At 54.7% G+C, this 27,606-nt stretch overlaps 1 protein-coding gene across 1 annotated transcript in view; it reads right to left on the bottom strand.

Moving 5' to 3' along the window:
- Positions 1 to 4,442: 4,442 nt before the first annotated feature.
- Positions 4,443 to 27,606, bottom strand: part of LOC140187537 (inositol polyphosphate 5-phosphatase K-like) — a 32,409-nt gene continuing 9,245 nt past the window's right edge. The window contains 13 exon segments of the mRNA XM_072242908.1: positions 4,443 to 6,130; positions 6,801 to 6,905; positions 11,492 to 11,575; positions 13,481 to 13,618; positions 14,954 to 15,158; positions 16,177 to 16,286; positions 19,463 to 19,574; positions 22,042 to 22,070; positions 22,072 to 22,218; positions 23,351 to 23,467; positions 23,581 to 23,689; positions 23,798 to 23,905; positions 26,265 to 26,340. Coding sequence (XP_072099009.1) covers positions 6,038 to 6,130; positions 6,801 to 6,905; positions 11,492 to 11,575; positions 13,481 to 13,618; positions 14,954 to 15,158; positions 16,177 to 16,286; positions 19,463 to 19,574; positions 22,042 to 22,070; positions 22,072 to 22,218; positions 23,351 to 23,467; positions 23,581 to 23,689; positions 23,798 to 23,905; positions 26,265 to 26,332 — 1,425 coding nt within the window. The 5' untranslated portion in view covers positions 26,333 to 26,340 and the 3' untranslated portion in view covers positions 4,443 to 6,037.

A 27,606-nucleotide genomic window follows, 5' to 3' on the forward strand; every position in this document is an offset into this window, starting at 1 on the left:
TCCTTACAGAGCACCCAGAGAACGTTCAAACTCCTTACAGAGCACCCAGAGGAGAACGTTCAAACTCCTTACAGAGCACCCAGAGGAGAATGTACAAACTCCTTACAGAGCACCCAGAGAACGTTCAAGCTCCTTACAGAGCACCCAGAGGAGGACGTTCAAACTCCTTACAGAGCACCCAGAGGAGAACGTTCAAACTCCTTACAGAGCACCCAGAGGAGGATGTACAAACTCCTTACAGAGCACCCAGAGAACGTTCAAACTCCTTACAAAGCACCCAGAGAACGTTCAAACTCCTTACAGAGCACCCAGAGAACGTTCAAACTCCTCATAGAGCACCCAGAGACCGTTCAAACTCCTTACAGAGCACCCAGAGAACGTTCAAACTCCTTACAGAGCACCCAGAGGAGAACGTTCAAACTCCTTACAGAGCACCCAGAGAACGTTCAAGCTCCTTACAGAGCACCCAGAGGAGGACGTTCAAACTCCTTACAGAGCACCCAGAGGAGAACGTTCAAACTCCTTAGAGAGCACCCAGAGAACGTTCAAACTCCTTACAGAGCACCCAGAGGAGAACGTACAAACTCCTTACAGAGCACCCAGAGGGGAACGTACAAACTCCTTACAGAGCACCCAGAGAACATTCAAACTCCTTACAGAGCGCCCAGAGGAGAACGTTCAAACTCCTTACAGAGCACCCAGAGAATGTTTAAACTCCTTACAGAGCACCCAGAGGAGAACGTTCAAACTCCTTACAGAGCACCCAGAGAATGTTTAAACTCCTTACAGAGCACCCAGAGGAGAACGTTCAAACTCCTTACAGAGCACCCAGAGGAGAACGTACAAACTCCTTACAGAGCACCCAGAGAACGTTCAAACTCCTTACAGAGCACCCAGAGGAGAACATACAAACTCCTTACAGAGCACCCAGAGGAGAATGTACAAACTCCTTACAGAGCACCCAGAGAATGTTCAAACTCCTTACAGAGCACCCAGAGAATGTTCAAACTCCTTACAGAGCACCCAGAGGAGAACGTACATACTCCTTACAGAGCACCCAGAGGAGAATGTACAAACTTCTTACAGAAGCACCCAGAGGAGAACGTTTAAACTCCTTACAGAGCACCCAGAGAACGTTCAAACTCCTTACAGAGCACCCAGAGAATGTTCAAACTTCTTACAGAGCACCCAGAGAACGTACAAACTCCTTACAGAGCACCCAGAGGAGAACGTACAAACTCCTTACAGAGCACCCATAGGACGTACAAACTCCTTACAGAGCACCCAGATACCGTACAAACTCCTTACAGAGCACCCAGAGGAGAATGTACAAACTCCTTACAGAGCACCCAGAGGGGAACGTACAAACTCCTTACAGAGCACCCAGAGAACGTTCAAACTCCTTACAAAGCACCCAGAGAACGGTCAAACTCCTTACAGAGCACCCAGAGAACGTTCAAACTCCTCATAGAGCACCCAGAGACCGTTCAAACTCCTTACAGAGCACCCAGAGAACGTTCAAACTCCTTACAGAGCACCCAGAGGAGAACGTTCAAACTCCTTACAGAGCACCCAGAGAACGTTCAAGCTCCTTACAGAGCACCCAGAGGAGGACGTTCAAACTCCTTACAGAGCACCCAGAGGAGAACGTTCAAACTCCTTAGAGAGCACCCAGAGAACGTTCAAACTCCTTACAGAGCACCCAGAGGAGAACGTACAAACTCCTTACAGAGCACCCAGAGGGGAACGTACAAACTCCTTACAGAGCACCCAGAGAACATTCAAACTCCTTACAGAGCGCCCAGAGGAGAACGTTCAAACTCCTTACAGAGCACCCAGAGAATGTTTAAACTCCTTACAGAGCACCCAGAGGAGAACGTTCAAACTCCTTACAGAGCACCCAGAGAATGTTTAAACTCCTTACAGAGCACCCAGAGGAGAACGTTCAAACTCCTTACAGAGCACCCAGAGGAGAACGTACAAACTCCTTACAGAGCACCCAGAGAACGTTCAAACTCCTTACAGAGCACCCAGAGGAGAACATACAAACTCCTTACAGAGCACCCAGAGGAGAATGTACAAACTCCTTACAGAGCACCCAGAGAATGTTCAAACTCCTTACAGAGCACCCAGAGAATGTTCAAACTCCTTACAGAGCACCCAGAGGAGAACGTACATACTCCTTACAGAGCACCCAGAGGAGAATGTACAATCTTCTTACAGAAGCACCCAGAGGAGAACGTTTAAACTCCTTACAGAGCACCCAGAGAACGTTCAAACTCCTTACAGAGCACCCAGAGAATGTTCAAACTTCTTACAGAGCACCCAGAGAACGTACAAACTCCTTACAGAGCACCCAGAGGAGAACGTACAAACTCCTTACAGAGCACCCATAGGACGTACAAACTCCTTACAGAGCACCCAGATACCGTACAAACTCCTTACAGAGCACCCAGAGGAGAATGTACAAACTCCTTACAGAGCACCCAGAGGGGAACGTACAAACTCCTTACAGAGCACCCAGAGAACATTCAAACTCCTTACAGAGCACCCAGAGAACATTCAAACTCCTTACAGAGCACCCAGAGGAGAACGTACAAACTCCTTACAGATCACCCAGAGACTGTTCAAACTCCTTACAGAGCACCCAGAGGAGAACGTCCAAACTCCTTACAGAGCAGCCAGAGAACTTACAAACTCCTTACAGAGCACCCAGAGGAGAATGTTCAAACTCCTTACAGAGCACCCAGAGAACGTCCAAACTCCTTACAGAGCAGCCAGAGAACTTACAAACTCCTTACAGAGCACCCAGAGGAGAACGTTCAAACTCCTTACAGAGCACCCAGAGGTAAACGGTCAAACTCCTTACAGAGCGCCCAGAGGAGACCGTTCAAACTCCTTACAGAGCACCCAGAGAATGTACAAACTCCTTACAGAGCACCCAGAGGAGAACGCTCAAACTCCTTACTGAGCACCCAGAGAACGTTCAATCTCCTTACAGAGCACCCAGAGAACGTTCAAACTCCTTACAGAGCACCCAGAGAACGTTCAAACTCCTTACAGAGCACCCAGAGGTAAACGGTCAAACTCCTTACAGAGCACCCAGAGGTAAACGGTCAAACTCCTTACAGAGCACCCAGAGGAGAACGGTCAAACTCCTTACAGACAGCAGCAAGAATTGAACTCCAATCACTGGCCCTGTAAAGCATTTGGTGCCACATTGCTACTGTGCTGCCCCATGTTTGGAAACTGCTAGAGAGAGTGGGAATGTCCAGAACGTCGGCCTAACCCAACACTGGGATCGACACCGGTTTGTGGAGAAAGAATGTACCCTCGTCTCCCCACTGCTCAGAGTGCCCTCATCCACACTCACCCCTCCCTTACTGCCCCATTCACACCCACAGACACTCAAAACTGTCCATGGTGTTCCCCACTCCTCTGTGACACAAGTATATGAAACATTTCCCAGTCATAGTAATTCCATTCCTGGCTCAGAGGCGACTTGTTTACTGTCTCCCAAACATCCGGTCCATGGAGTACGACCCCCCACCCCAAGCCTGTGGAATCTCCATGAACTTCACCAGCACAGCCCAGTACCTGGGCAACAGGACACACACTGACCGACCCGCAGACCAGGAGTACAGGGGCACTGACCGACTCGCGGACTGGGACCAGGACCGGGACGGGAGCACCAGCCAACCCAGAGAATGGGATGGGGAAGGGGGACAGGGAAATCGGCTGACCCGGAGAATGAGGTGGAGAAGGGGGACGGGGAAATCGGCTGACCCGGAGAATGGGATGGGGAAGGGAGACGGGGAAATCGGCTGACCCGGAGAATGGGATGGGGAAGGGGGACGGGGAAATCAGCTGACCTGGAGAATGGGATGGGGAAGGGGGACAGGGAAATCGGCTGACCCGGAGAATGGGATGGGGAAGGGGGACGGGGAAATCAGCTGACCCGGAGAATGGGATGGGGAAGGGGGACGGGGAAATCGGCTGACCCAGAGAATGGGATGGGGAAGGGGGATGGGGAAATCGGCTGACTCGGAGAATGGGATGGGGAAGGGGGACGGAGGCATCGGCTGACCCGCGGACTGGGACGGGAGCACTGGTCAACCTGAGGACTGGTACTGGGATGGGGGCACTGGCTGACCGACAAACTGGGACGGGGGACAGGGGCACCAGTCGACCCACAGACCGGGATGGGGGCATCGGCCGACCTGAGGGTTGGGACTGGGATTGGGATGGGGGCAGCGGCTGACCCACAGACCAGGACAGGGGCACCAGTCGACTCACTGACCGGGACGGGGATGGGGGACGGGGGACAGGGGCACCGGCTGACCCTTGGGGGACCAGGATGGAATGGCCACATTGACTGATCCAGAGACAGGAGACTGGACACACTGACTGCGAGGTCAGTCATTCAAACACAGACTTCCAAATCACTTTCATGTTTTTTATTTAAAGCTGATAACTGAGCCAATCTGCTGCTGTTTAAAAATAATATCTACAAATTGTCAAGCAAACGTCCATGAAGTAAAACACTTAAAATCTGTTGTGTCTCACCTTCACTAAAATGGGTTAAACTTCCCAACTCCAGACCCTGGGAACTGGGGTCTCTCCGAGCCTGAAACTATCCAGCTTCATGCCAGATCCCAGGAATTCCAGCACCAACTGGATTTGGTCCAGATTCAGGGAATAAGTTCTGATCGTTCCATGCTGGGAACACTGAAAATACTGGTGATGCCGGGAAATTGACCTGTGACTGGAAAAGCCCTGGAGACTTGGATGATTCAGGGATCCCGGAGCATGGGAATCCTCAAAAAATTAGGATCAACTTGGCCTTGAGCTGTGATTGGTTCAGAGAGGAACTGAAGTTCAAAAGTGCATAGAGCTTTAATTGGTCACCCTAAAGATAAGGAATGGGACAGCTGTGATGGGCTGAGTGGCATCTCTCCAAGACTGGAGACTGCACCTCCCTCAACTCCACAAGCTCTCATCGTCTCACCATTTCTGTCATTATCCAATATCCTCCTTCCCCAGCCGCCACAGCCGAGCAAAGACGGAAGGAGCTGGATTTCCACATGGATAATATCCAGAAATCAGGGTCACTCCAGATGAAGCAACTCTGAAGCACGGAGGGTAGTTTGCCCAACGATGGTGATTCCAACCCGAGTTATAGATACAATCTCTGGCTGTCCCTCCCATCCCCAGACGGGAGGGGCTTGCTGGAAGTTTACAGCTGAACGAGCCGGTCAGTGGCAGTTGATGGTTTCTCCCCTACACTGTTCATATTCCCACTGCATTAATCCACTCGTCAGGGTATCCCGTGGAGGGATTGAAAGGTCAGGCAGAGGGCATGTGCCCCAATCACCAGAGGGTGAAGAAGGGGACGGTGATCTCCTTTGGTCTGCTCTCTCAGGGACGTAAGAGAGTGGGTCCAGAGAAAGTCAGCTGTCCGAGGAGCTTCCTTGCAGAGAAAGTGACTGGTGAGGGTAGATCCTACCTGGGACCAAGTGCTGGCAAAACAGCCCCTATGGAAGGGGTGGCAGAGGGGGAGAGACAGACTCACGGAAGCAGAGAGGATGAGGTGCTGTCTGTCTGAGGCAAGGAGAAGGGGTCCCACGAGAGGCAAAGAAACTGAGCTATCTTGTCCAAGGAGACAAGAAGATTGGGCGGGGGGGGGTGCCTAGAGCTTGATAAACATGTGTAAGACACATTAATATCCCCACTGCTGGGCAGCAATGCTTGTAAAAATATTAATAAACACACCTGTAGTACCGGGTGGGGTGGAGTGGTGTACTTAGCAGCCAACAGTCCCAGCTAATGAAAACCTTTTGCCCCCCTTTGTCTCCGCACACACTGAACTCAGGACGGGCCCCAAACTCTGGCCAATCCGATCTGATTTAGAATCTAAGGGGCACAGTTGCAGGGTGCGTCGCTGGAGGAGTCCGAGGCCCGAGGGATGGAAAGCAGTTCACTTTGGGTACTGGATCTCTCCCTCTCCTCTCACGGTGGGGGTACATAAACGCAGACCTCAGCACGTATCTGAATCACCGTGAGCCTGGGCATCGCACGTCTCCGTCCTGGCGTCCATCTCCAAAGGGCTTCCGGCACATTCCGGCAGGATCTGCAGGGGCACAGTTTGGGAAGAAGTGAAGGGCTCCCCCAGGTGAAGCGATTGTCCAGCGTCTCCGCACAGAAAAGTAAGGCAAGCACAGTGCGATCCCACAGAGGCATCAGGATGTGTCTGGTCACTGATGGTGGGGCAGGGATTGGCCACAAGGGTCTGGGGTGGATTCCTGTCTCCCACCACAAACCTGTGGGCCATGGGGAATGACCCGCCCACCTGAGGCAGACGGAGTCACAGTTCCTGCCTCAACAATCGGGCAGCTGCCCACCCCCAATACCGCTTCTCCCACTGTGGGGCCCACCCCCACCCCTCCCCTCAATGGGTCTGACCCCCACTATCACCTCTCCCACAGTGGGGCCGCCCTCACTGTGACCCTTCCCCACAGTGGGGCCCACCTCCCAGTGATGCCCCTCCCACAAAGGAGCCTGTACCCACCACTAGTACCACCCCTCCCACAGTGGGGGCACCCTGTGTAACTCTACCCATAGTGCGTCCACACCCCCCTCCCCTTTAAAGTACCACTGCTCAGACCCCCAGTACCATCCCACCCAAAGTGGGGTCCTCCCCAGTACCGCCCCTGCCATGGTGGGCCAGACCCCCAGTACCGCCCCTCCCACAATGTGACGAAGTTCTCTCGGCCCTGCCCAGCAGGCGGGGCTCTGGATACCTGGAATGGGCAGCTAACCCCGACGATACAGTCCATGTTGCTGCTGTAGTAGCAGAGTATGTAGTCCCCCGCAACCTCTGGGACATCCTCACCGTTCAGAAACACCTGGTGGGTGAAGAAAAGAAACACTGCTGTTCAGAGTATCAACCCTGCCCTCGGAGTATCGACCGGGGAGAAACCCTGCCCTCGGAGTATCGACCGGGGAGAAACCCTGCCCTCGGAGTATCGACCGGGAACAACCCTGCCCTCGGAGTATCGACCGGGAACAACCCTGCCCTCGGAGTATCGACCGGGAACAACCCTGCCCTCGGAGTATCGACCGGGGAGAAACCCTGCCCTCGGAGTATCGACTGGGGAGAAACCCTGCCCTTGGAGTATCGACCGGGGAGAAACCCTGTCCTCGGAGTATCGACCGGGAACAACCCTGCCCTCGGAGTATCGACCGGGAACAACCCTGCCCTCGGAGTATCGACCGGGGAGAAACCCTGTCCTCGGAGTATCGACCGGGGAGAAACCCTGCCCTCGGAGTATCGACCGGGAACAACCCTGCCCTCGGAGTATCGACCGGGAACAACCCTGCCCTCGGAGTATCGACCGGGAACAACCCTGCCCTCGGAGTATCGACCGGGGAGAAACCCTGCCCTCGGAGTATCGACCGGGGAGAAACCCTGCCCTCGGAGTATCGACCGGGGAGAAACCCTGCCCTCGGAGTATCGACCGGGAACAACCCTGCCCTCGGAGTATCGACCGGGAACAACCCTGCCCTCGGAGTATCGACCGGGGAGAAACCCTGCCCTCGGAGTATCGACCGGGGAGAAACCCTGCCCTCGGAGTATCGACCGGGAACAACCCTGCCCTCGGAGTATCGACCGGGAACAACCCTGCCCTCGGAGTATCGACTGGGGAGAAACCCTGCCCTCGGAGTATCGACCGGGGAGAAACCCTGTCCTCGGAGTATCGACCGGGAACAACCCTGCCCTCGGAGTATCGACCGGGGAGAAACCCTGCCCTCGGAGTATCGACCGGGAACAACCCTGCCCTCGGAGTATCGACCGGGAACAACCCTGCCCTCGGAGTATCGACCGGGAACAACCCTGCCCTCGGAGTATCGACCAGGGAGAAACCCTGCCCTCGGAGTATCGACCGGGAACAACCCTGCCCTCGGAGTATCGACCGGGAACAACCCTGCCCTCGGAGTATCGACCGGGGAGAAACCCTGCCCTCGGAGTATCGACCGGGAACAACCCTGCCCTCGGAGTATCGACCGGGAACAACCCTGCCCTCGGAGTATCGACCGGGAACAACCCTGCCCTCAGAGTATCGACCGGGGAGAAACCCTGCCCTCGGAGTATCGACCGGGAACAACCCTGCCCTCGGAGTATCGACCGGGAACAACCCTGCCCTCGGAGTATCGACCGGGAACAACCCTGCCCTCGGAGTATCGACCGGGGAGAAACCCTGCCCTCGGAGTATCGACCGGGAACAACCCTGCCCTCGGAGTATCGACCGGGAACAACCCTGCCCTCGGAGTATTGACCGGGGAGAAACCCTGCCCTCGGAGTATCGACCGGGAACAACCCTGCCCTCGGAGTATCGACCGGGAACAACCCTGCCCTCGGAGTATCGACCGGGAACAACCCTGCCCTCGGAGTATCGACCGGGGAGAAACCCTGCCCTCGGAGTATCGACCGGGAACAACCCTGCCCTCGGAGTATCGACCGGGAACAACCCTGCCCTCGGAGTATCGACCGGGGAGAAACCCTGCCCTCGGAGTATCGACCGGGAACAACCCTGCCCTCGGAGTATCGACCGGGAACAACCCTGCCCTCGGAGTATCGACCGGGGAGAAACCCTGCCCTCGGAGTATCGACCGGGAACAACCCTGCCCTCGGAGTATCGACCGGGAACAACCCTGCCCTCGGAGTATCGACCGGGGAGAAACCCTGCCCTCGGAGTATCGACCGAGGAGAAACCCTGCCCTCGGAGTATCGACCGGGAACAACCCTGCCCTCGGAGTATCGACCGGGAACAACCCTGCCCTCGGAGTATCGACCGGGGAGAAACCCTGCCCTCGGAGTATCGACCGGGAACAACCCTGCCCTCGGAGTATCGACCGGGAACAACCCTGCCCTCGGAGTATCGACCGGGGAGAAACCCTGCCCTCGGAGTATCGACCGGGAACAACCCTGCCCTCGGAGTATCGACCGGGAACAACCCTGCCCTCGGAGTATCGACCGGGGAGAAACCCTGCCCTCGGAGTATCGACCGGGGAGAAACCCTGCCCTCGGAGTATCGACCGGGGAGAAACCCTGCCCTCGGAGTATCGACCGGGAACAACCCTGCCCTCGGAGTATCGACCGGGAACAACCCTGCCCTCGGAGTATCGACCGGGGAGAAACCCTGCCCTCGGAGTATCGACCGGGAACAACCCTGCCCTCGGAGTATCGACCGGGAACAACCCTGCCCTCGGAGTATCGACCGGGGAGAAACCCTGCCCTCGGAGTATCGACCGGGAACAACCCTGCCCTCGGAGTATCGACCGGGAACAACCCTGCCCTCGGAGTATCGACCGGGAACAACCCTGCCCTCGGAGTATCGACCGGGGAGAAACCCTGCCCTCGGAGTATCGACCGGGGAGAAACCCTGCCCTCGGAGTATCGACCGGGAACAACCCTGCCCTCGGAGTATCGACCGGGAACAACCCTGCCCTCGGAGTATCGACCGGGGAGAAACCCTGCCCTCGGAGTATCGACCGGGAACAACCCTGCCCTCGGAGTATCGACCGGGAACAACCCTGCCCTCGGAGTATCGACCGGGGAGAAACCCTGCCCTCGGAGTATCGACCGGGAACAACCCTGCCCTCGGAGTATCGACCGGGAACAACCCTGCCCTCGGAGTATCGACCGGGGAGAAACCCTGCCCTCGGAGTATCGACCGGGAACAACCCTGCCCTCGGAGTATCGACCGGGAACAACCCTGCCCTCGGAGTATCGACCGGGGAGAAACCCTGCCCTCGGAGTATCGACCGGGGAGAAACCCTGCCCTCGGAGTATCGACCGGGAACAACCCTGCCCTCGGAGTATCGACCGGGAACAACCCTGCCCTCGGAGTATCGACCGGGAACAACCCTGCCCTCGGAGTATCGACCGGGGAGAAACCCTGCCCTCGGAGTATGGACCGGGGAGAAACCCTGCCCTCGGAGTATCGACCGGGGAGAAACCCTGCCCTCGGAGTATCGACCGGGAACAACCCTGCCCTCGGAGTATCGACCGGGAACAACCCTGCCCTCGGAGTATCGACCGGGAACAAACCTGCCCTCGGAGTATCGACCGGGGAGAAACCCTGCCCTCGGAGTATCGACCGGGGAGAAACCCTGCCCTCGGAGTATCGACCGGGGAGAAACCCTGCCCTCGGAGTATCGACCGGGAACAACCCTGCCCTCGGAGTATCGACCGGGAACAACCCTGCCCTCGGAGTATCGACCGGGGAGAAACCCTGCCCTCGGAGTATCGACCGGGAACAACCCTGCCCTCGGAGTATCGACCGGGAACAACCCTGTCCTCAGAGTATCGACCGGGGAGAAACCCTGTCCTCAGAGTATCGACCGGGAACAACCCTGCCCTCAGAGTATCGACCGGGGAGAAACCCTGTCCTCGGAGTATCGACCGGGAACAACCCTGCCCTCGGAGTATCGACCGGGAACAACCCTGCCCTCAGAGTATCGACCGGGGAGAAACCCTGTCCTCAGAGTATCGACCGGGAACAACCCTGCCCTCAGAGTATCGACCGGGGAGAAACCCTGTCCTCGGAGTATCGACCAGGAACAACCCTGTCCTCGGAGTATCGACCGGGAACAACCCTGCCCTCGGAGTATCGACCGGGAACAACCCTGCCCTCAGAGTATCGACCGGGGAGAAACCTTGTCCTCGGAGTATCGACCGGGAACAACCCTGCCCTCAGAGTATCGACCGGGGAGAAACCGTGTCCTCGGAGTATCGACCGGGAACAACCCTGCCCTCGGAGTATTGACCGGGAACAACCCTGTCCACGGAGTATCGACCAGCTGAAAGTTAAAACTGGGTGAATTGGTGCCTGAGACACAGCACGTAATGAATGATCAAAAAGGTCCGTGGAGGCACAGAGGGAAAGTAAAACTTACTTCTTAAATATTTATTTAGAAATGTTTGTTCAGAGATGCAGAGATCCAGCGATCCAGCATGGTAACAGGAGCTTTGTCCCAGCGGGTCCACGCTGCCCAATTACACCCGTGTGACCAATTAACCTATCAACCGGAACGTCCTTGGACTGCGCGAGGAAACCGGAGTGCCAGAGGGAACCCACGCGGTCACGGGGAGAACCTACAAACCCCTTACAGACAGTGGGGGGAATTGAACCCGGGAAATAATGCTGCTGCAAGTATCACAGACACTCAACATCAGAAAAACAGCATTCAGAAGAAAAACAGTTCCATTGAACAAAAGGCCCACGGCAGGGCAGCACGATAACGAGAGGGTTAGCGTAACGCTGTACATCACCGGTGGTCAGGGTTCTGCAAGGAGATTGTACATCCTCCCCGAGCCTTTGTGGGTCTCCTCCCACGTTCCAATGATGTACCGTTTCGAGTTAGTGAGTTGTGGGCTTGCTGTGTTGCAGCCATGGGGGGGAGGGAGTGGAAAAGGGGTTTTACTCACCTGATAAACGTCTTCATTAACCAGTAGCTCATCATCTTTCACCCAGAGATACGTCACATAGTCCCTGGGACTTCGGAATCCCACCTGCGGTAGGAAAGGTCCTCAGTGGCTTCCCCTCCAATCTGGACACCACAACCTCTCACTCCAACTCACCCCTCCCTCAGTACCACCCCTCCCACACTGTGACCCTCCCTCGGTACCACCCCTCCCACAGTGTGACCCTCCCTCGGTACCACCCCTCCCACAGTGTGACCCCCCCCTCGGTACCACCCCTCCCACAGTGTGACCCTCCCTCGGTACCACCCCCCCCACAGTGTGACCCTCCCTCAGTACCACCCCTCCCACAGTGTGACCCCCCCCCTCTGTACCACCCCTCCCACAGTGTGACCCTCCCCTCGGTACCACCCCTCCCACAGTGTGACCCTCCCTCAGTACTACCCCTCCCACAGAGTCTCCCCCCCCTCAGTACCACCCTTCCCACAGTGTGACCCTCCCTCAGTACCACCCCTCCCACACTGTGACCCTCCCTCAGTATCACCCCTCCCACAGTGTGACCCCCCCCCCCGTACCACCCCTCCCACAGTGTGACCCTCCCCTCGGTACCACCCCTCCCACAGTGTGACCCCCCCCTCGGTACCACCCCTCCCACAGTGTGACCCTCCCTCAGTACCACCCCTCCCACAGTGTGACCCTCCCTCGGTACCACCCCTCCCACAGTGTGACCCTCCCTCGGTACCATCCCCCCACAGTGTGACCCTCCCTCGGTACCACCCTTCCCACAGTGTGACCCTCCCTCGGTACCACCCCTCCCACAAATGATGAGGTCAAGAGTTGCATATTATGGTAACTAGGGGAGTATTCAGTAGTTTTGTAACAGGGGGTAGAAGCTGTCCCTGAGCCTGGTGGGACGTGCTTTCAGGTTTTCGAATCTTCTGCCCGATGGCAGGGGGGAGAAGAGAGAGTGCTCTGGAGGGGTGGGGTCTTTGACTATGCTGAGGCAGAGAGAAGTGTAGACATGGAGCGAAGGCTGGTTTCAATGACGTGCCCAGCTCTGTTCATAACTTTCAGCAGTTTCTTGTGGGTTAGTGGTGGTCACAAACAATTTTTGAGGAAGATTTATAACAAGTCTTGAGAGGAGGCAGGGGAATCAGATTTGGTCAGGTCAGACACTGTTGGAGTTGTCTGGGTGGGTAACCACAGTACTGTTGGAGATGTTACACTGTGCAGAGTGTGATAGGATACAATACTTTGATTTACGGAGGCTCATGCACCAAAAGCTTCCTTTCCAGCCCTCCCTTCCTGTGACACCACCTTCCAGGAGTTCTGGATCTATATTCCCAGATCCCTCCCTTCTCCAGATCTCTCCGTGGAACAAAAGGATTTGGGAGTGCACGTCTATAACTTGTTGAAAGTGGCTTCAAATGTAGATAAATCACAAAGAAAGCTTGTGGTACATTGGCCTTCGTAAATCAATGTACTGAGCACAGGAGTTGTGATGCTATGTTGAAGGTGTACAAGACATTGCTGAGGCGTAATTTGGAGTATTTTGTGCAGTTTTAGTCACCAAACTACAGGAAAGATGTCAATAAGGTTGAAAGGCTGCAGAGAAAATTTACAAGGATGTTGCCAGGTCTCCAGTTTTAGGAAAAGGCTGAATAGGTGAGTGTTCCCTGAAGCTAAGGAGATTTGATAGAGGCATACAAAATTATGAGAGGTATAGACAGGGTAAATGCAAGTAGGCTTTTTCCAATGAAGTTGGGTGGGACTACAACCAGGGGTCATGGGTTAAGGGTGAAAGGTGAATGTTTAAGGGGAACACGAGGGGGAACTTCTTCACTTAGGGGGTTGTATGAGTGTGGAACAAGCTGCCAGCACAAATGGTGGATGTGGGGTTGATATTGATTTCAACAATTTCGATAGCTACATGGATGGGAGGGGTATGGGATTAGCAGCATGGACTAGATGGGCTGAAAGGCCTGTTTCTGTTACCTTGAAGAGTCCAATCCAGTCCCAGGAGCTGCTTGAGTAGTCTTGCGCCGGGCAGTAGGAGATGATGGCGTCCTTGCCGGGTACCCACTCCCCCTCAGCCTGCAGTTCCACCAGAGGCTGAGTCATTCTCCTCTCCAACTGGAGACGAGATAAAAGGCAGAAAGTTACCTCACCCGACCCATAGCCTCCAGGAGTGACCCATTCCCCTCCCCGTTCACACACCAGTGACCCACTCCCCTCCCCGTTCACACACCAGTGACCCACTCCCCTCCCCGTTCACACACCAGTGACCCACTCCCCTCCCCGTTCACACACCAGTGACCCGATCCCCTCCCCGTTCACACACCAGTGACCCACTCCTCTCCCCGTTCACACACCAGTGACCCGTTCCCCTCCCCGTTCACACACCAGTGACCCACTCCCCTCCCCGTTCACACACCAGTGACCCATTCCCCTCCCCGTTCACACACCAGTGACCCACTCCCCTCCCCGTTCACACACCAGTGACCCGTTCCCCTCCCCGTTCACACACCAGTGACCCGTTCCCCTCCCCGTTCACACACACCAGTGACCCGTTCCCCTCCCCGTTCACACACCAGTGACCCGTTCCCCTCCCCGTTCACACACACCAGTGACCCGTTCCCCTCCCCGTTCACACACACCAGTGACCCGTTCCCCTCCCTGTTCACACACCAGTGACCCATTCCCCTCCCCGTTCACACACCAGTGACCCACTCCCCTCCCCGTTCACACACACCAGTGACCCGTTCCCCTCCCTGTTCACACACCAGTGACCCATTCCCCTCCCCGTTCACACACACCAGTGACCCACTCCCCTCCCAGTTCACACACCAGTGACCCACTCCCCTCCCCGTTCACACACCAGTGACCCGTTCCCCTCCCCGTTCACACACCAGTGACCCACTCCCCTCCCCGTTCACACACAGCCCCCACCCTCTCAGCCCCTCTACCCACCACTGGCCAGGATGACTGGAGGCTAGGCAACCACATGTAATTGAGCCCCAAGACCATTCAGGCCATCTCATCACTACTAACCCTCCAGTACCCATCTACCCTTTGGTAAACCCATTTACCACTCGTGTGCCTTGCCAATTCAATGGCAGACAGCCTCGCCACGCAGCTGGACGGGGGGGCGGGTGGGGGGGTGAGGGTCATTAGCACATGGCCGGACGGGGTGGGGTGGGGTGAGGGTCAGTAGCCACATGGCCAGACGGGGTGGGGTGGGGTGAGGGTCAGTAGCCACTTGGCCGGACGGGGTGGGGTGGGGTGAGGGTCAGTAGCCACGTGGCCGGACGGGGTGGGGTGGGGTGAGGGTCAGTAGCCACATGACCAGACAGGGGATGGGGTAAGGGTCAGTAGCCACGTGGCCGGACGGGGTGGTTGGTGTGTCATGTGAGCCCATTGGCTATCTGTTATTGTTAGTGGTTTGTACCCGCTCCCCTTTCCCCTCACCTCCAGGGAGAAGGTGGCCAACACGGGCTTGTGGTCACTGACTCCATACTGCATCTGGCTGTCGTAGATGTTTAAGGTGACAGCGATGGGCTTCCTGGCGTCAGACCACTGGCTCCCGGCCCCGCTCCCGGTCCCCCGGTCCGGGCAGGCCGCTTTAACCCTCCAGAGAATGCGATCGGTCCAGGCCGGTTTCCGTCTCTTCTCACTGGTGACAGGGAGAGGCTGCGAGTGAGCTGGAGAGGGGACTGGGACCTCTGCCATGGTAAGCAGGCTTTGACTACCCTCCCCAACAGAAGAACCCCTCCATAGAGGAGATCCTGTCGAGGCTGGAAATCCAGAGCAACACACACACACACACACACACACACTCACAAAATGCTGGAGGAACTCAGCAGGTCAGGCAGCATCTATGGAGAGGAATAAGGAGCTGACATTTCGGATTGAGACCCTTCATCTCCTCAGATGCTGCCTGTCCTGCTGAGCTCCCCAGGCATTTTGTTGGTGTGACACAAACACACCATGGGGAAAGAAATGAGCCACTAACCCCTCCACCCTGTGCTGCCCCCTGAACTTGGTTTGCCTTTCAGCCGGTTTCCTGTGGGCCTCAATCCCACAGTTGTTCAGAAATCGTTCTGCCTCTCTATTAATGCTTCTGTAACAATCCCATCTTGCCCTCCATCACCACGGGGCAGATCAATCCTGAGATTCAGCAGAGAGACTTGAACCAGTCTCCTCCAGGTAGCAAGCAAAAACAGGGTCTTTAAGCTTTTACCTATGGGGGAGACTGATTTATGACAAAGATGACTTCATTATTTATTGAGACACAGTGAGGAAGAAGCCCTTCCGGCCCGATGAGCCTCTCTACCTGGTAACCCTCCACTTAACCTAGCCTAATCACAGGGCAATTTACAATGACCAATTAACGTCTTTGGACTCTGTGTGGGCGGGGCGGGTAGCTGGAGAAGACCCACGCATTCCACGGGGAGGACGTACAGATGATGTCAGACGCCCCCAGCTGCAGTAATGACCACTAACCACAACACTACTTTGGCGCCTCACAAATCTTAGCCAGCACCTTGTACAGATAGCAGAACAGTCGAGGGGCTGAATGGCTCCCGATGCAATTGGCTTGAAGAAGACTCCCTCTGTAACTACATAACGCATTGGAAGGGCTGAATTTCCGTCTGGTACTGAGTGCACGGATACAGAGGTCGGGGGCTCACCTGGTGTCATAGTCTGTGGAGTCCAGGTTGAACTTGTAGGTGGGTTTGAATAGCAGTTGTCCCTCGAGGAATCCCTGTAGAACTGGTTCTGCCTGTTTGGCCTTATTCAGCTTTGGGGGTAGGAGGGAGCAGGAGTGAGGGCGACACAAGAATAACCTCCAGCCCTCCACCCTCACCCACTCCCCAGGCTCGTGTTAACCCTTTGTTACCTCTGGTCACGGTAGCATAATGCCTCACAGCGCCATCTACCCAAATTCAATTCCCACCGCTGTGTGTAAGGAGTATGTACTGAACGTTCTCACCAGGACCGTGTGAGTTTTATTCCCACCGCTGTGTGTAAGGGGTATGTACTGAACGTTCTCACCAGGACCGTGTGAGTTTTATTCCCACCGCTGTGTGTAAGGAGTATGTACTGAACGTTGTCACCAGGACCGTGTGAGTTTTATTCCCACCGCTGTGTGTAAGGGGTATGTACTGAACGTTCTCACCAGGACCGTGTGAGTTTTATTCCCACCGCTGTGTGTAAGGAGTATGTACTGAACGTTCTCACCAGGACCGTGTGAGTTTTATTCCCACCGCTGTGTGTAAGGAGTATGTACTGAACGTTGTCACCAGGACCGTGTGAGTTTTATTCCCACCGCTGTGTGTAAGGGGTATGTACTGAACGTTCTCACCAGGACCGTGTGAGTTTTATTCCCACCGCTGTGTGTAAGGAGTATGTACTGAACGTTCTCACCAGGACCGTGTGAGTTTTATTCCCACCGCTGTGTGTAAGGAGTATGTACTGAACGTTCTCACCAGGACCGTGTGAGTTTTATTCCCACCGCTGTGTGTAAGGAGTATGTACTGAACGTTGTCACCAGGACCGTGTGAGTTTTATTCCCACCGCTGTGTGTAAGGAGTATGTACTGAACGTTCTCACCAGGACCGTGTGAGTTTTATTCCCACCGCTGTGTGTAAGGAGTATGTACTGAACGTTGTCACCAGGACCGTGTGAGTTTTATTCCCACCGCTGTGTGTAAGGAGTATGTACTGAACGTTGTCACCAGGACCGTGTGAGTTTTATTCCCACCGCTGTGTGTAAGGAGTATGTACTGAACGTTGTCACCAGGACCGTGTGAGTTTTATTCCCACCGCTGTGTGTAAGGGGTATGTACTGAACGTTCTCACCAGGACCGTGTGAGTTTTATCCAGGTGCTCTGGTTTCCTCCCACGTTCCAGAGACATACCGATTAGGGTTAGTGTTTGTATCATCAGGGAGGAGGTACGGGAGCCTGAAGGCACATTCTCGATGTTTTATGAACAGCTTCCTCCCCTCCACCATCAGATTCCTGAGACTGGTTGGGGTCAGTGAGTTGCGGGCATGCTGTGTTGGCACAGGAAGCATAGCGACACTTGCTGGCTGCCCCCAGCACATCCTCAGACTATGTTGGTCATTGACACAAACAACACATTTCACTGTGTTTCAACGTACACGTGACAAATAAAACTCATCTTTAAGATTATTCAAGATCATGGTTGGAGGCCTGGGATCAGAGGTTCCAGGGCCAGGGCCTGCAGGCAGCATGCTCTGGGATCGGAGGCTTGCCTGTCTGTGAGTGAGTGAGTGGGTGGGTGGGAGGTTGGAAAAAGGGAATAGTTCTGCTGCAGTTGTTCTGGGCGTGCTATGCTGGGGCTGGAATGCTGGCAACACTGTGGGCTGTCCCGAGCACAGCCTCAGACTGTTTTTAGTCGTTGGTTGAATGTCTTAATACACTATAGATATGCAACAAATAAATCTGAATCTTTAAGCCTTGGTGAGACCACAATGGACTGGCCCCACAGGGGGTGTCGCAAGGGCTCACCAGACCAGTCCTTGGGATACCAGGACCCAAGAGGGAGGGAGTCACTCACGAATGAGAGACGTGCAAAGTGCTGATAGGATGTGTCAATGGCAGAGGGTCCAAGCCCCCCAGACAGTCAACAAGATGGATGGGGGTGAGGTGGGGCTGAGAAAAGGAGAGGTTTCTTCAGTTACACACAAAATGCTGGAGCACCTCAGCAGGTCAGGCAGCACCACTGGAGGGAAATGAACAGTCGACATTTTGGGCAGAGACCCTCTGGCATTTTGTGTGTGTTGCTGCCGATTTCCAGCATCGAGAGAGATTTCTTCACTCGGAGGATGGTGAGGCTGGGATTCTCACAGGATCTGGGAGGTTCAGCCACGAGGTACTGAATGACAGAGCAGCGGGAAGGGCTGAAGATAAAGATAGGCTTCATATGTCACTTTCACATCGAAACCTCAAAGTTTCTGCGCAAGCTGACAGGGTGGTCAAGAAAGTTCATGGTGTGTTGGCCTTCGTTAGTCGGGGGGCTGAGTTCAAGAGCCACAGGTAACGTTGCAGCTCGATCAAATCCTGGTTGGACCACACTGGAATATTGTGCTCAGTTCTGCTTGTCTCATTATAGGAAGGGTGCGGAATGTGCGGAGGAGATTTACCAGGGTGCTGTCTGGATTAGAGATTGAGTGAGCTAGGGCTTTTCTCTTTGGAGAGGAGGAGGATGACAGGTGACTTGTTAGAGGTGTATACAATGATAAGAGGCATAGATTGAGTGGACAGCTAGATACTTTTCCCCAGGGTGGAAATTTTAAGGTGATGAGAGGAAATTGTAGGGGGGATGTTAGAATTAGGTTTTTCTCCCCCCCACCCCCCACAGAGAGTGGTGAGTGCGTGGAACACTCCGCCAGGGGTGGTGGTACAGGCAGATACATTAGGGACATTTTAGAAACTCTCAGATAGGCACATGGATGAAAGAAAAATGCAGGATTATATGTGAGGGGATGGTTAGATTGGGCTTAGAGTAGGTTAAAAGATCAGTTTACCATTGTTGGCCGAGGGGCCTGTACTGTTTGGTAATGTTCTATGTTCGATGAAACATCGAGATGTACGGTGAAATGTGTGGTTTGTATCAACAACCCACACAGCCCGAGGATGTGCTGGGGCCAGCCATGCTTCCAGTGGCAACACAGCATGCCCACAACTTACAAATCCTAACCCGTCCGTCCTCGGACTGTGGGAGGAAACCAGAGCACCTGAAGGAAACCCACACGGTCACGGGGAGAAAGTAGAAACTCCTTCCACACAGCCGGGTCACTGGTGCTGTAATAATGTTACGTATTGCACCAGCCCACAGACCCCACCTGCATGCTGACCGGTAGTCCTGACCTGGTCCATAGCCCCCACCAGCATGCTGACCACTGCCCTGACCTGCTCGTCCCACCGGCATGCTGACCGACTGGCCTGACCTGGTCCTTGTCCCACAGCAGGTGGAAGCGTTTCTTGCCGATTGTGTCGCGGATGAAGTGTAGCCCGTGGTCTGCGATGCGGAAGTTCAGGTCTCCGAACCAGAAGAGCAGGCTACGAGAGATGAGAGTTGTCAGTGGCAGGAACCCAACACTCTTGACTGGCTGCCCCGACTGAAAAATCAGCTCCTTGATTCGTCAAGCTGTCCAACATTACGGGGAGAAGTCCGGAGGATGGGATTGAGGGGGAAGGATGGCCTAATTCTGATCCTATGTTTTATGGTCTCTCCCGGGGTTACGTCTGTGCTCACGTCCCTGGAGACAGAGCACGCGATACCAATGGGTGCAATGGCGGATTTCCGGCAATGTGGTCCCTCAAGACCGAAAACTTCTTCTTAAGTCCCTCACCCCCACGGGGGCACAGGCCAGCTCACCAAGACCTCTGTCCCTCACCCCCACAGGGGCACAGGCCAGCTCACCGAGACCTCTGTCCCTCATCCCCACGGGGGCACAGGCCATCTCACCGAGACCTCTGTCCCTCACCCCCACGGGGGCACAGGCCATCTCACCGAGACCTCTGTCCCTCACCCCCACGGGGGCACAGGCCAGCTCACCAAGACCTCTGTCCCTCATCCCCACGGGGGCACAGGCCAGCTCACTGAGACCTCTGTCCATCACCCCCACGGGGGCACAGGCCTGCTCACCAACTCCCTCACCCCCACTGGGGCACAGACCAGCTCACCAAGACCTCTGTCCATCACTCCCACAGGGGCAAATGGGGCTGACAGCAGCTCGCCAGGGTCCCCTGTCCTGGGCCGAAGGTTGATCGGCCCTGTGGCTTCTGCTTTCACCACATGACACTACACGTTGTCTGGATAAAGTCCCTCCCTCTCCCAGAGACGAGGCCTTTGGAGCTTCTGTTGGTGCTTCTGTAGCTCTGGGATTTTTAACGGGATGGAGTTTGGTCAGTCCCATGCTGAACCCTCCTTTCACAGCCATGATGGAGTTGTAGGTTATAATAATCAGATTTTAATTGGAAATGGTAGTTTATGATTTTTTTAAATATAGTCTTTAGTTGCTTGAACAAACCGTTGTAAAATAGACGTGTATTCCTGGGGCACCCTGTGGGGTGTGATGGGGAACCAACCTCACTGGCAAATCACACACGGGTTGGGGTTGAGGGGGGAGCTCTGGTCACTCACTGTCGCCCATTTTGCCAGTGAGTTCATAACGGACCAGGCACTGCTCCAAAAGGCTGGACACAGCTTAAGCACGTCATTGGGGAACAGAGATCACAGCTATCAACCTTCTCGGCTACAGAATCAGGGCTCAGACCTTTTGGGGAGGAGAGCGGGGAACTCTGGATTCATGAACTACTGAGCTTGACAAACACAGATACCAAGAAGCCCCACTCACAATACTCTCCTGTGTAAAACACAGCGCTGATAAATGTGCAGCCTTTTCCGAACTTTGGCAGGAGCACACGGGATGAGTTTGGCTTCATTGAGAGAAGGTTTTGCGAGAGTGGAGGTTGGGCAGGGGGTTTCCCCAGACGGACAGCAGACAGCTCAGGAAAACAGCGGCAGGCTTATTGGACCAGTAACCGGAGGGTGGACTTCCAATCTCACACCTCATCCCGAACAATTTTTGGGTTTTAACGTTCTGAGAATAAAAACCACTCTGCCGGTCATGGTCATCACGAGAGTACTGGGACCAGTGTGGACTCTCGACCTCAGACTCTACCTTGTTATGACCTTGTGCCTTACTGTCTGCCTGCACTGCACTCTCTCTGTAACTGTAACACTCTATTCTGCATTCTGTTACTGGTTTACCTTGTTCTGCTCAATGCACTGAGTGATGATCTGAACAGTATTCAGGACAAGCAGTATCGCGGTACAATTGACTGAGACCACCACTGATGGACCACAAGGAGGAGGAACAGAATTAGGCCATTCAGCCCATCGAGTCTCTTCCACTATTCGATCATGACTGATTTATTATCCCTCTCAACTCCATTCTCCTGCCTTCTCTCCGTAACCTTTGATGCCCTGACTAATCTTTTTTAAATATACCCACTGACTTGGGGTCCACAGCCATCTATGGCGATGAATTCCACAGATTCACCATCCCTGACTAAAGAAATTCCTCCTCATCTCTGTTCTACATGGACGTCCCTCTATTCTGAGGCTGTGCCCTCTGGTCCTAGACTTCCCCATTACTGTAGGCAGCCTCTCCATGTCCACTCTATCAAGGCCTTTCAATATTCAGCAAGTTTCAATGAGACGCCCCCCGCCACCTCATTCTTCTGAATTCCAGTGAAGACAGGCCCAGAGCCATCAAACGTTCCTCATATGACAAGTGATTTCATCCTGGAATCATTTTGGTGAATCCTCTTTGAACCCTCTCCAGTTTCAGGGGCCCAAAGCCACCTGGAGGCTGATCAGCCCCTGCACCTGCGTGCCCCTGAATGGGTTACTCTGGTCCAGAGGCAGACAGGCTTGGAATCACGTGCTGAGCAAACCTCTCCCTCCCCACCAGCACAACCCCTGCACCGCGCACACATGTGTTGCAGGTGGACTCACTCGTGGTCGAGGACGGAGGGGGGAGGTCGGGCCGGGGAACCTCAGCACGGCCAGAATCCGCTGGAAGGTGCTGATACGCTGGCTGCTGTTGTGGAGGTGCGCCGGCAAGTGGCAGTTCAAAAAGCAGAGCAAGTGCCCGTAGACGGAGAGGCGGGCAGCCACTGCCCCTTTGTTCCCCTGCGGCAGGGGAGGAGAGGGAAAAAAAAAACGATTAGTGCAGAGACCACGGAGCCCACCCCAAAACCCAAACTCTCTGGAGTTGAGGGAAGCCCTGTGGGGAGTGGGAATGGGTTAAGGAGCCAGAGGGAGACAGCGATTGGGAGGGGTGGGTAATTGGGGAGCAGGTGGTAGTTGAGGTGATAGAAAAATGGAGGGCTATGTAGGAGGGAAGGGATAGTCTGATTTTAGAGAAGGTTAATGAGTCAGCACAACATTGTGGGCCGAAGGGCCTGTGACATTCTAAGCACTAACACAGGACTGAGCGGCTGTATCGGAGCACTCCCAAAGGCAGGAAAGCCAGCCCCCGCCGAGGGCTGTTTCTCCAGGGCCAGATCCCAGCAATTCTCTGCTCCCCACCGCCACAGTGAGAGAGCGTGGAACGATAGAACAGTACAATCCCTTCAGCCCTCGATGCCGGGCTGACCCCGTAAGATCAATCCCACCCAGTATCAGGAGACACAGCGATGGATCTGATGGCTTCGTGCAGAGGTAAACCACACCCCCCCCCCCAAGCCCCCATCTTCAAATGGCGATGCCTCAGGATGGTGTCAATTGTCACGAAGGACCCCCCCATCAGGCAGCAAATGCTTCCTTCTCATTAGAACTGGCCATCACGGAGGAGGTACAGGAGCCTGAAGACTTGTGTTCAACATTCCAGGAACAGCTTCTTCCCCTCCGCCATGGATTTCTGAATGGACAGTGAACCCATCAACACTACCTCACTATTTTGGCCTCTTATTGCACTACTCGTTAAATATTTCTTATTGTAACAAAGTGATTTTGATGTCTTACAACGTACTGCTGCTGCAAAACAACAAATTTCACAACATACGTACGTCAGAGACAATAAACCCAATTCCGATGACCTCACTGAAAGGCACTTGAGGGGGTGACGTTATGTTTGTGAGCGATCTTGCCCTCCAGTCCAGTTCCTGGACTTCCTGCCCCCTCAGTCACAGAGACACCAACCTCTCACTTTTGGGGGGGGGGGGGCAGCCTGTGGCCAGGACTGAGCAGCTGCCATAGTGCCCAGCTGCAGCAGCAGCCCACCAGCCCCAGGCCCGGGGTGGGTGGGGGATGCCGGCCTTACCCAGTAGCCGAAGAGGCCGGTGCGGGTATAGCTGGTCTGGAGGTCACAGATGTACGGCAGATGTTGGTGCTTGACACAGATGAGCAACAGGAGACCTTGCATCCGGATGGAAGATACCTGGGTGGGGGGAGGGAACAAGAGAGGGGTCAGAGAGAAAACCAGTCCGACGTGGTCTCCTCTACATCGTTCGAGGCTGCTAATGCCACCAGACAGGTCGGGCTCGCACTCACCTTGACGTAGCCGAGGGGAGCCAGGAAGTTGGTGATGAAGACAGTCCAGGGGTCATAGAACACCATGTCGATCAGAAACGAGGGCACCTTCGAGTTCAGTTCCTGCAGGCTGGTCACAAGTCCAGTGGTCAGTGCCATACCCTGTCCGAGACCTGATCATCGGCCTTGCACCTCCCCAACCCTCACCCCGCTTTCCCCTACCCCTCCCCTCACTCACCCAATGACGTACATGTCCGTCTCCTGCATCTGGGCCTCCAGCTGTAGCAAGGCGGTGATGTCATCAGGAGGCGCGGCAGTTCCCACGTTCCAGGTGACGATGTGCAGTCTGGGAGGAGCGCAGGTGGGGTGGTGGGGTGGGGGTGTTTAGGGTTAGGGGTGGGGAGGGTAGCAAGGGATACAGATTCATAAATACCCTGGGGCAAGCGAGTCCCTTCCCCTTGAGTTAGGATGGTGAACCTGGGCCTCACTCTCTCTGTCCCACCCCTGGGGAGAGAGGGACACATAGGGTGACACAAAGGCCCTTTGGCCCACGGTGGCCATGCTGTCCACCCCATAATCCTCCACCCCTCTCATTTCATGCTCTCCATACTCCCATGAACTTCTCCTCCCCCTGTTTCCACCCCTCACCCGTACACCAGGGGAACAAGCTACAGTGGCTGTTTAACTCAGCAACCCCACAGGTCACTGGGATGCGAGAGAAAGCAACGCGGTCACAGGGAGAAGGCGCAAATTCCACACCCAGACGGTGCCACAGGCGGGGATTGAACCTGGGTCCCTGGAGCTGTCAGGCTGCCACAGTGCCCACCAGGCCACAGTGCGAGTGGTGCCCAGCCCTGGGACATCCCAGTCCCCCAGGAGGAGCTCCACCTCAGGATGTATCCGAGAGTACTGAGCCCATGACAGTTCCACCCTGGGACATCCCAGAGCCCTGAGCCCATGACAGAGTTCCACCCTGGGACATCCGAGAGTAATGAGCCCCTGACAGAGTTCCACATCCATGACCCTAGGGTGTGACACAAGGGAGTTTAATTGGGGAGGTAATATAATCCTGATTATCCATCATATCCTGTGCAGACTGGAGCATCTTCAGCGCCCCCCTCAAACCACCCCTCCTCACCCACCAGTCTTCCACAGGTGAGAGACCAACACAGTCAACCCGCACTTGCACCACCAGGTTCAAGAACAGTTACTATAGCACCTCTCAAGCATCAGATTCTTGTCCATCCGTTGAGATGCTCCCACAACCAGTGCTCTCACTTTAAGGACTACCTCATCTTCTCATTATTTATTGCTATTTATTTGTATTTCCATTTGCACAGTTTGTTGTCTTCTGCACCCTGTTTCCTCTTGTTATAGTTACTATTCGATAGATTTGCTGAGTTTGCCCGCAGGGAAATGAATCTCAGGGTTGTAGATGGTGACATATGTACTTTGATCATGAATTTATTTTGAACTTTTCTCCTTTCGCTCGTCTGCAGTGGGTCTCCCTCCACTCGCTCATTCCCCTCTCCCCTATCTCCCCGCCCTTTTCTCTCTCTCCCTCACCCTTATTTGTATTATTCTCCCTCTCCAATCTCTGCAATTCTCTCTCACTCCTTCCCCTCCCTCCATCGTGCCACCTCTGTTAGCTTGTCGAGTTCCACAGGGATTAGGCGCTCAATCCTCTTTCTCCATAGGTTGGGATCCCACACTACTTAGCAGCGTTCCTGAGTAACGGATCCAGTCACAGGTTCAATCACGAGGGCCTTTCAAAGGCATTTCGGAACAGATTTACTCCTAAATAGAAGCATGTGTTATACACAGAATGGGTCACTTGGGCACAAAACCGGCTTCACAGGAAGAGACTGTGATTAATGGCGAGCTGGCATGGAGGGGCAGTTTTAGCCTCCCTACTTTTCCTGTTATATAACCTTTAAAGACTTTTTTTTAAAAAGAGACCAGCCTTATCTGTCACACATACGTTGAAACACACAGTTTGCATCAACAACCAACGCGGGGCAAGGATGTGCTGGAAGCAGCCGCAAATGGCACCAAGCTTCCGGTACAAACACGGCGCGCGTGCACACACACACACGTCACTGACCCTAACCCGTACGTCTGTGAAATGTGGGAGGAAACAGGAGCACCCGGAGGAAATCCATGCAGTCATGGGGAGAACGTACAAACTCCTTACAGACAGCAGTGGGATTCGAACCCAAGCTCTATGACAGTGTTATATTTCCTTCCACGTGACCGTGTCACCCTGTGCAGCTCTTTTGCCTGACGATGACAGAACACAGCAGTGTATGAACGGCCTATCAGGAAGGTGGCAGAGGTGAAGACACAACAGCAATAGGGCAGGGCAGCGGCAGCAACAGTTTAAAGATAAGAGACTGAAAGGACATGTCTTACTGGGAATGGCTTGAACAGCCAGTTCAAGCAGTATTGCCCCTCCCACGGCACACCATCCCCCTCCCACAGCGTACCATGCCCCTTTAGCATCAGATACCCCAACCCAACACCGGACCCCTTCAACACGACCCTCCCATGATCGCCATAGCAGAGTTGGTGAATGGGAACAGGACTCTCAGACTGGTACTGGGAGAACACAGCACAGCCACAGACCATTCGGCTCACAACCCCCTGCTGACCATGACCCCCAGTAGATGAAGGAGAAAGGTGGCACAATCGCCCAAGTCTCTCACCCGAACTTGATGGTCTTGTGAGATCCATGCACAGTCTTCAGCCCCTGAGCATGGAGGGAGCACTCCATCCTCGGCCCTGGTGGGGGGGGGGGGCGGAGTAAAGAAGAAAATCAACACAGTCTTTGGAAGAGCAGAAAGGCGGAGTGTCGAGTGTGCGTATGGAACTTTCTTAAAGCAACAGCAGCCGAGAGGCAGCCCTCCATACCACCCCTCCCACAGTAACACCTCCCTGCAGTGTGACCCTCCCTCAGTACTACCCGTCCCAGTGTGATCCTCCCTCAGTACCACCCCTCCCACAGTAACACCTCTCCACAGTGTGACCCTCCCTCAGTACCACCCCTCCCACAGTGACCCTCCCTCAGTACCACCCCTCCCATGGTGTGACACTCCCTCAGTACCACCCCCCACGGTGTGACCCTCCCTCGGTACCACCCCCCACGGTGTGACCCTCCCTCAATACCACCCCTCCTACAGTGTGACCCTCCCTCGGTACCACCCCACAGGGTGTGACCCTCCCTCAATACCACCCCTCCCACAGTGTGACCCTCCCTCAGTACCACCCCTCCCACAGTGTGACCCCCTCCCCCCTCAGTACCGCCGCCTGAGCAGAACCCTTACTGCCCACTTCCAGGACCCATGGGTAGGTATTGTTATCAGTCCAGGAGTAAGTTTATAGAACATAGAATAGTACAGCACAGTACAGGCCCTTCGGTCCACAATATTGTGCCGACCCTCAAACCCTGCCTCCCATATAACCCCCCACCTTAAATTCCTCCATTTACCTGTCTAGTAGTCTCTTAAATTTCACTAGTGTATCTGCCTCCACCACTGACTCAGGCAGTGTATTCCATGCACCAACCACTCTCTGAGTAAAAAACCTTCCTCTAATATCCCCCTTGAACTTCCCACCCCTTACCTTAAAGCCATGTCCTCTTGTATTGAGCAGTGGTGCCCTGGGGAAGAGGCGCTGGCTGTCCACTCTATCTATTCCTCTTAATTATCTTGTATGCCTCTATCATGTCTCATCTCATCCTCCTTCTCTCCAAAGAGTAAAGCCCTAGCTCCCTTAATCTCTGATCACAATCCATACTCTCTAAACCAGACAGCATCCTGGTAAATCTCCTCTGTACCCTTTCCAATGCTTCCACATCCTTCCTATAGTGAGGAGATCAGAACTGGACACAGTACTCCAAGTGTGGCCTACCCAGAGTTTTTTAGAGCTGCATTATTACCTCGCAACTCTTAAACTCTATCCCTCGACTTAAGAAAGCTAACACCCCATAAGCTTTCTTAACTACCCTATCTACCTGTGAGGCAACTTTCAGGGATCTGTGGACATGTA

This window comes from Mobula birostris, chromosome 25, assembly GCF_030028105.1.
Source record: "Mobula birostris isolate sMobBir1 chromosome 25, sMobBir1.hap1, whole genome shotgun sequence".
NCBI lineage: Eukaryota > Metazoa > Chordata > Chondrichthyes > Myliobatiformes > Myliobatidae > Mobula > Mobula birostris.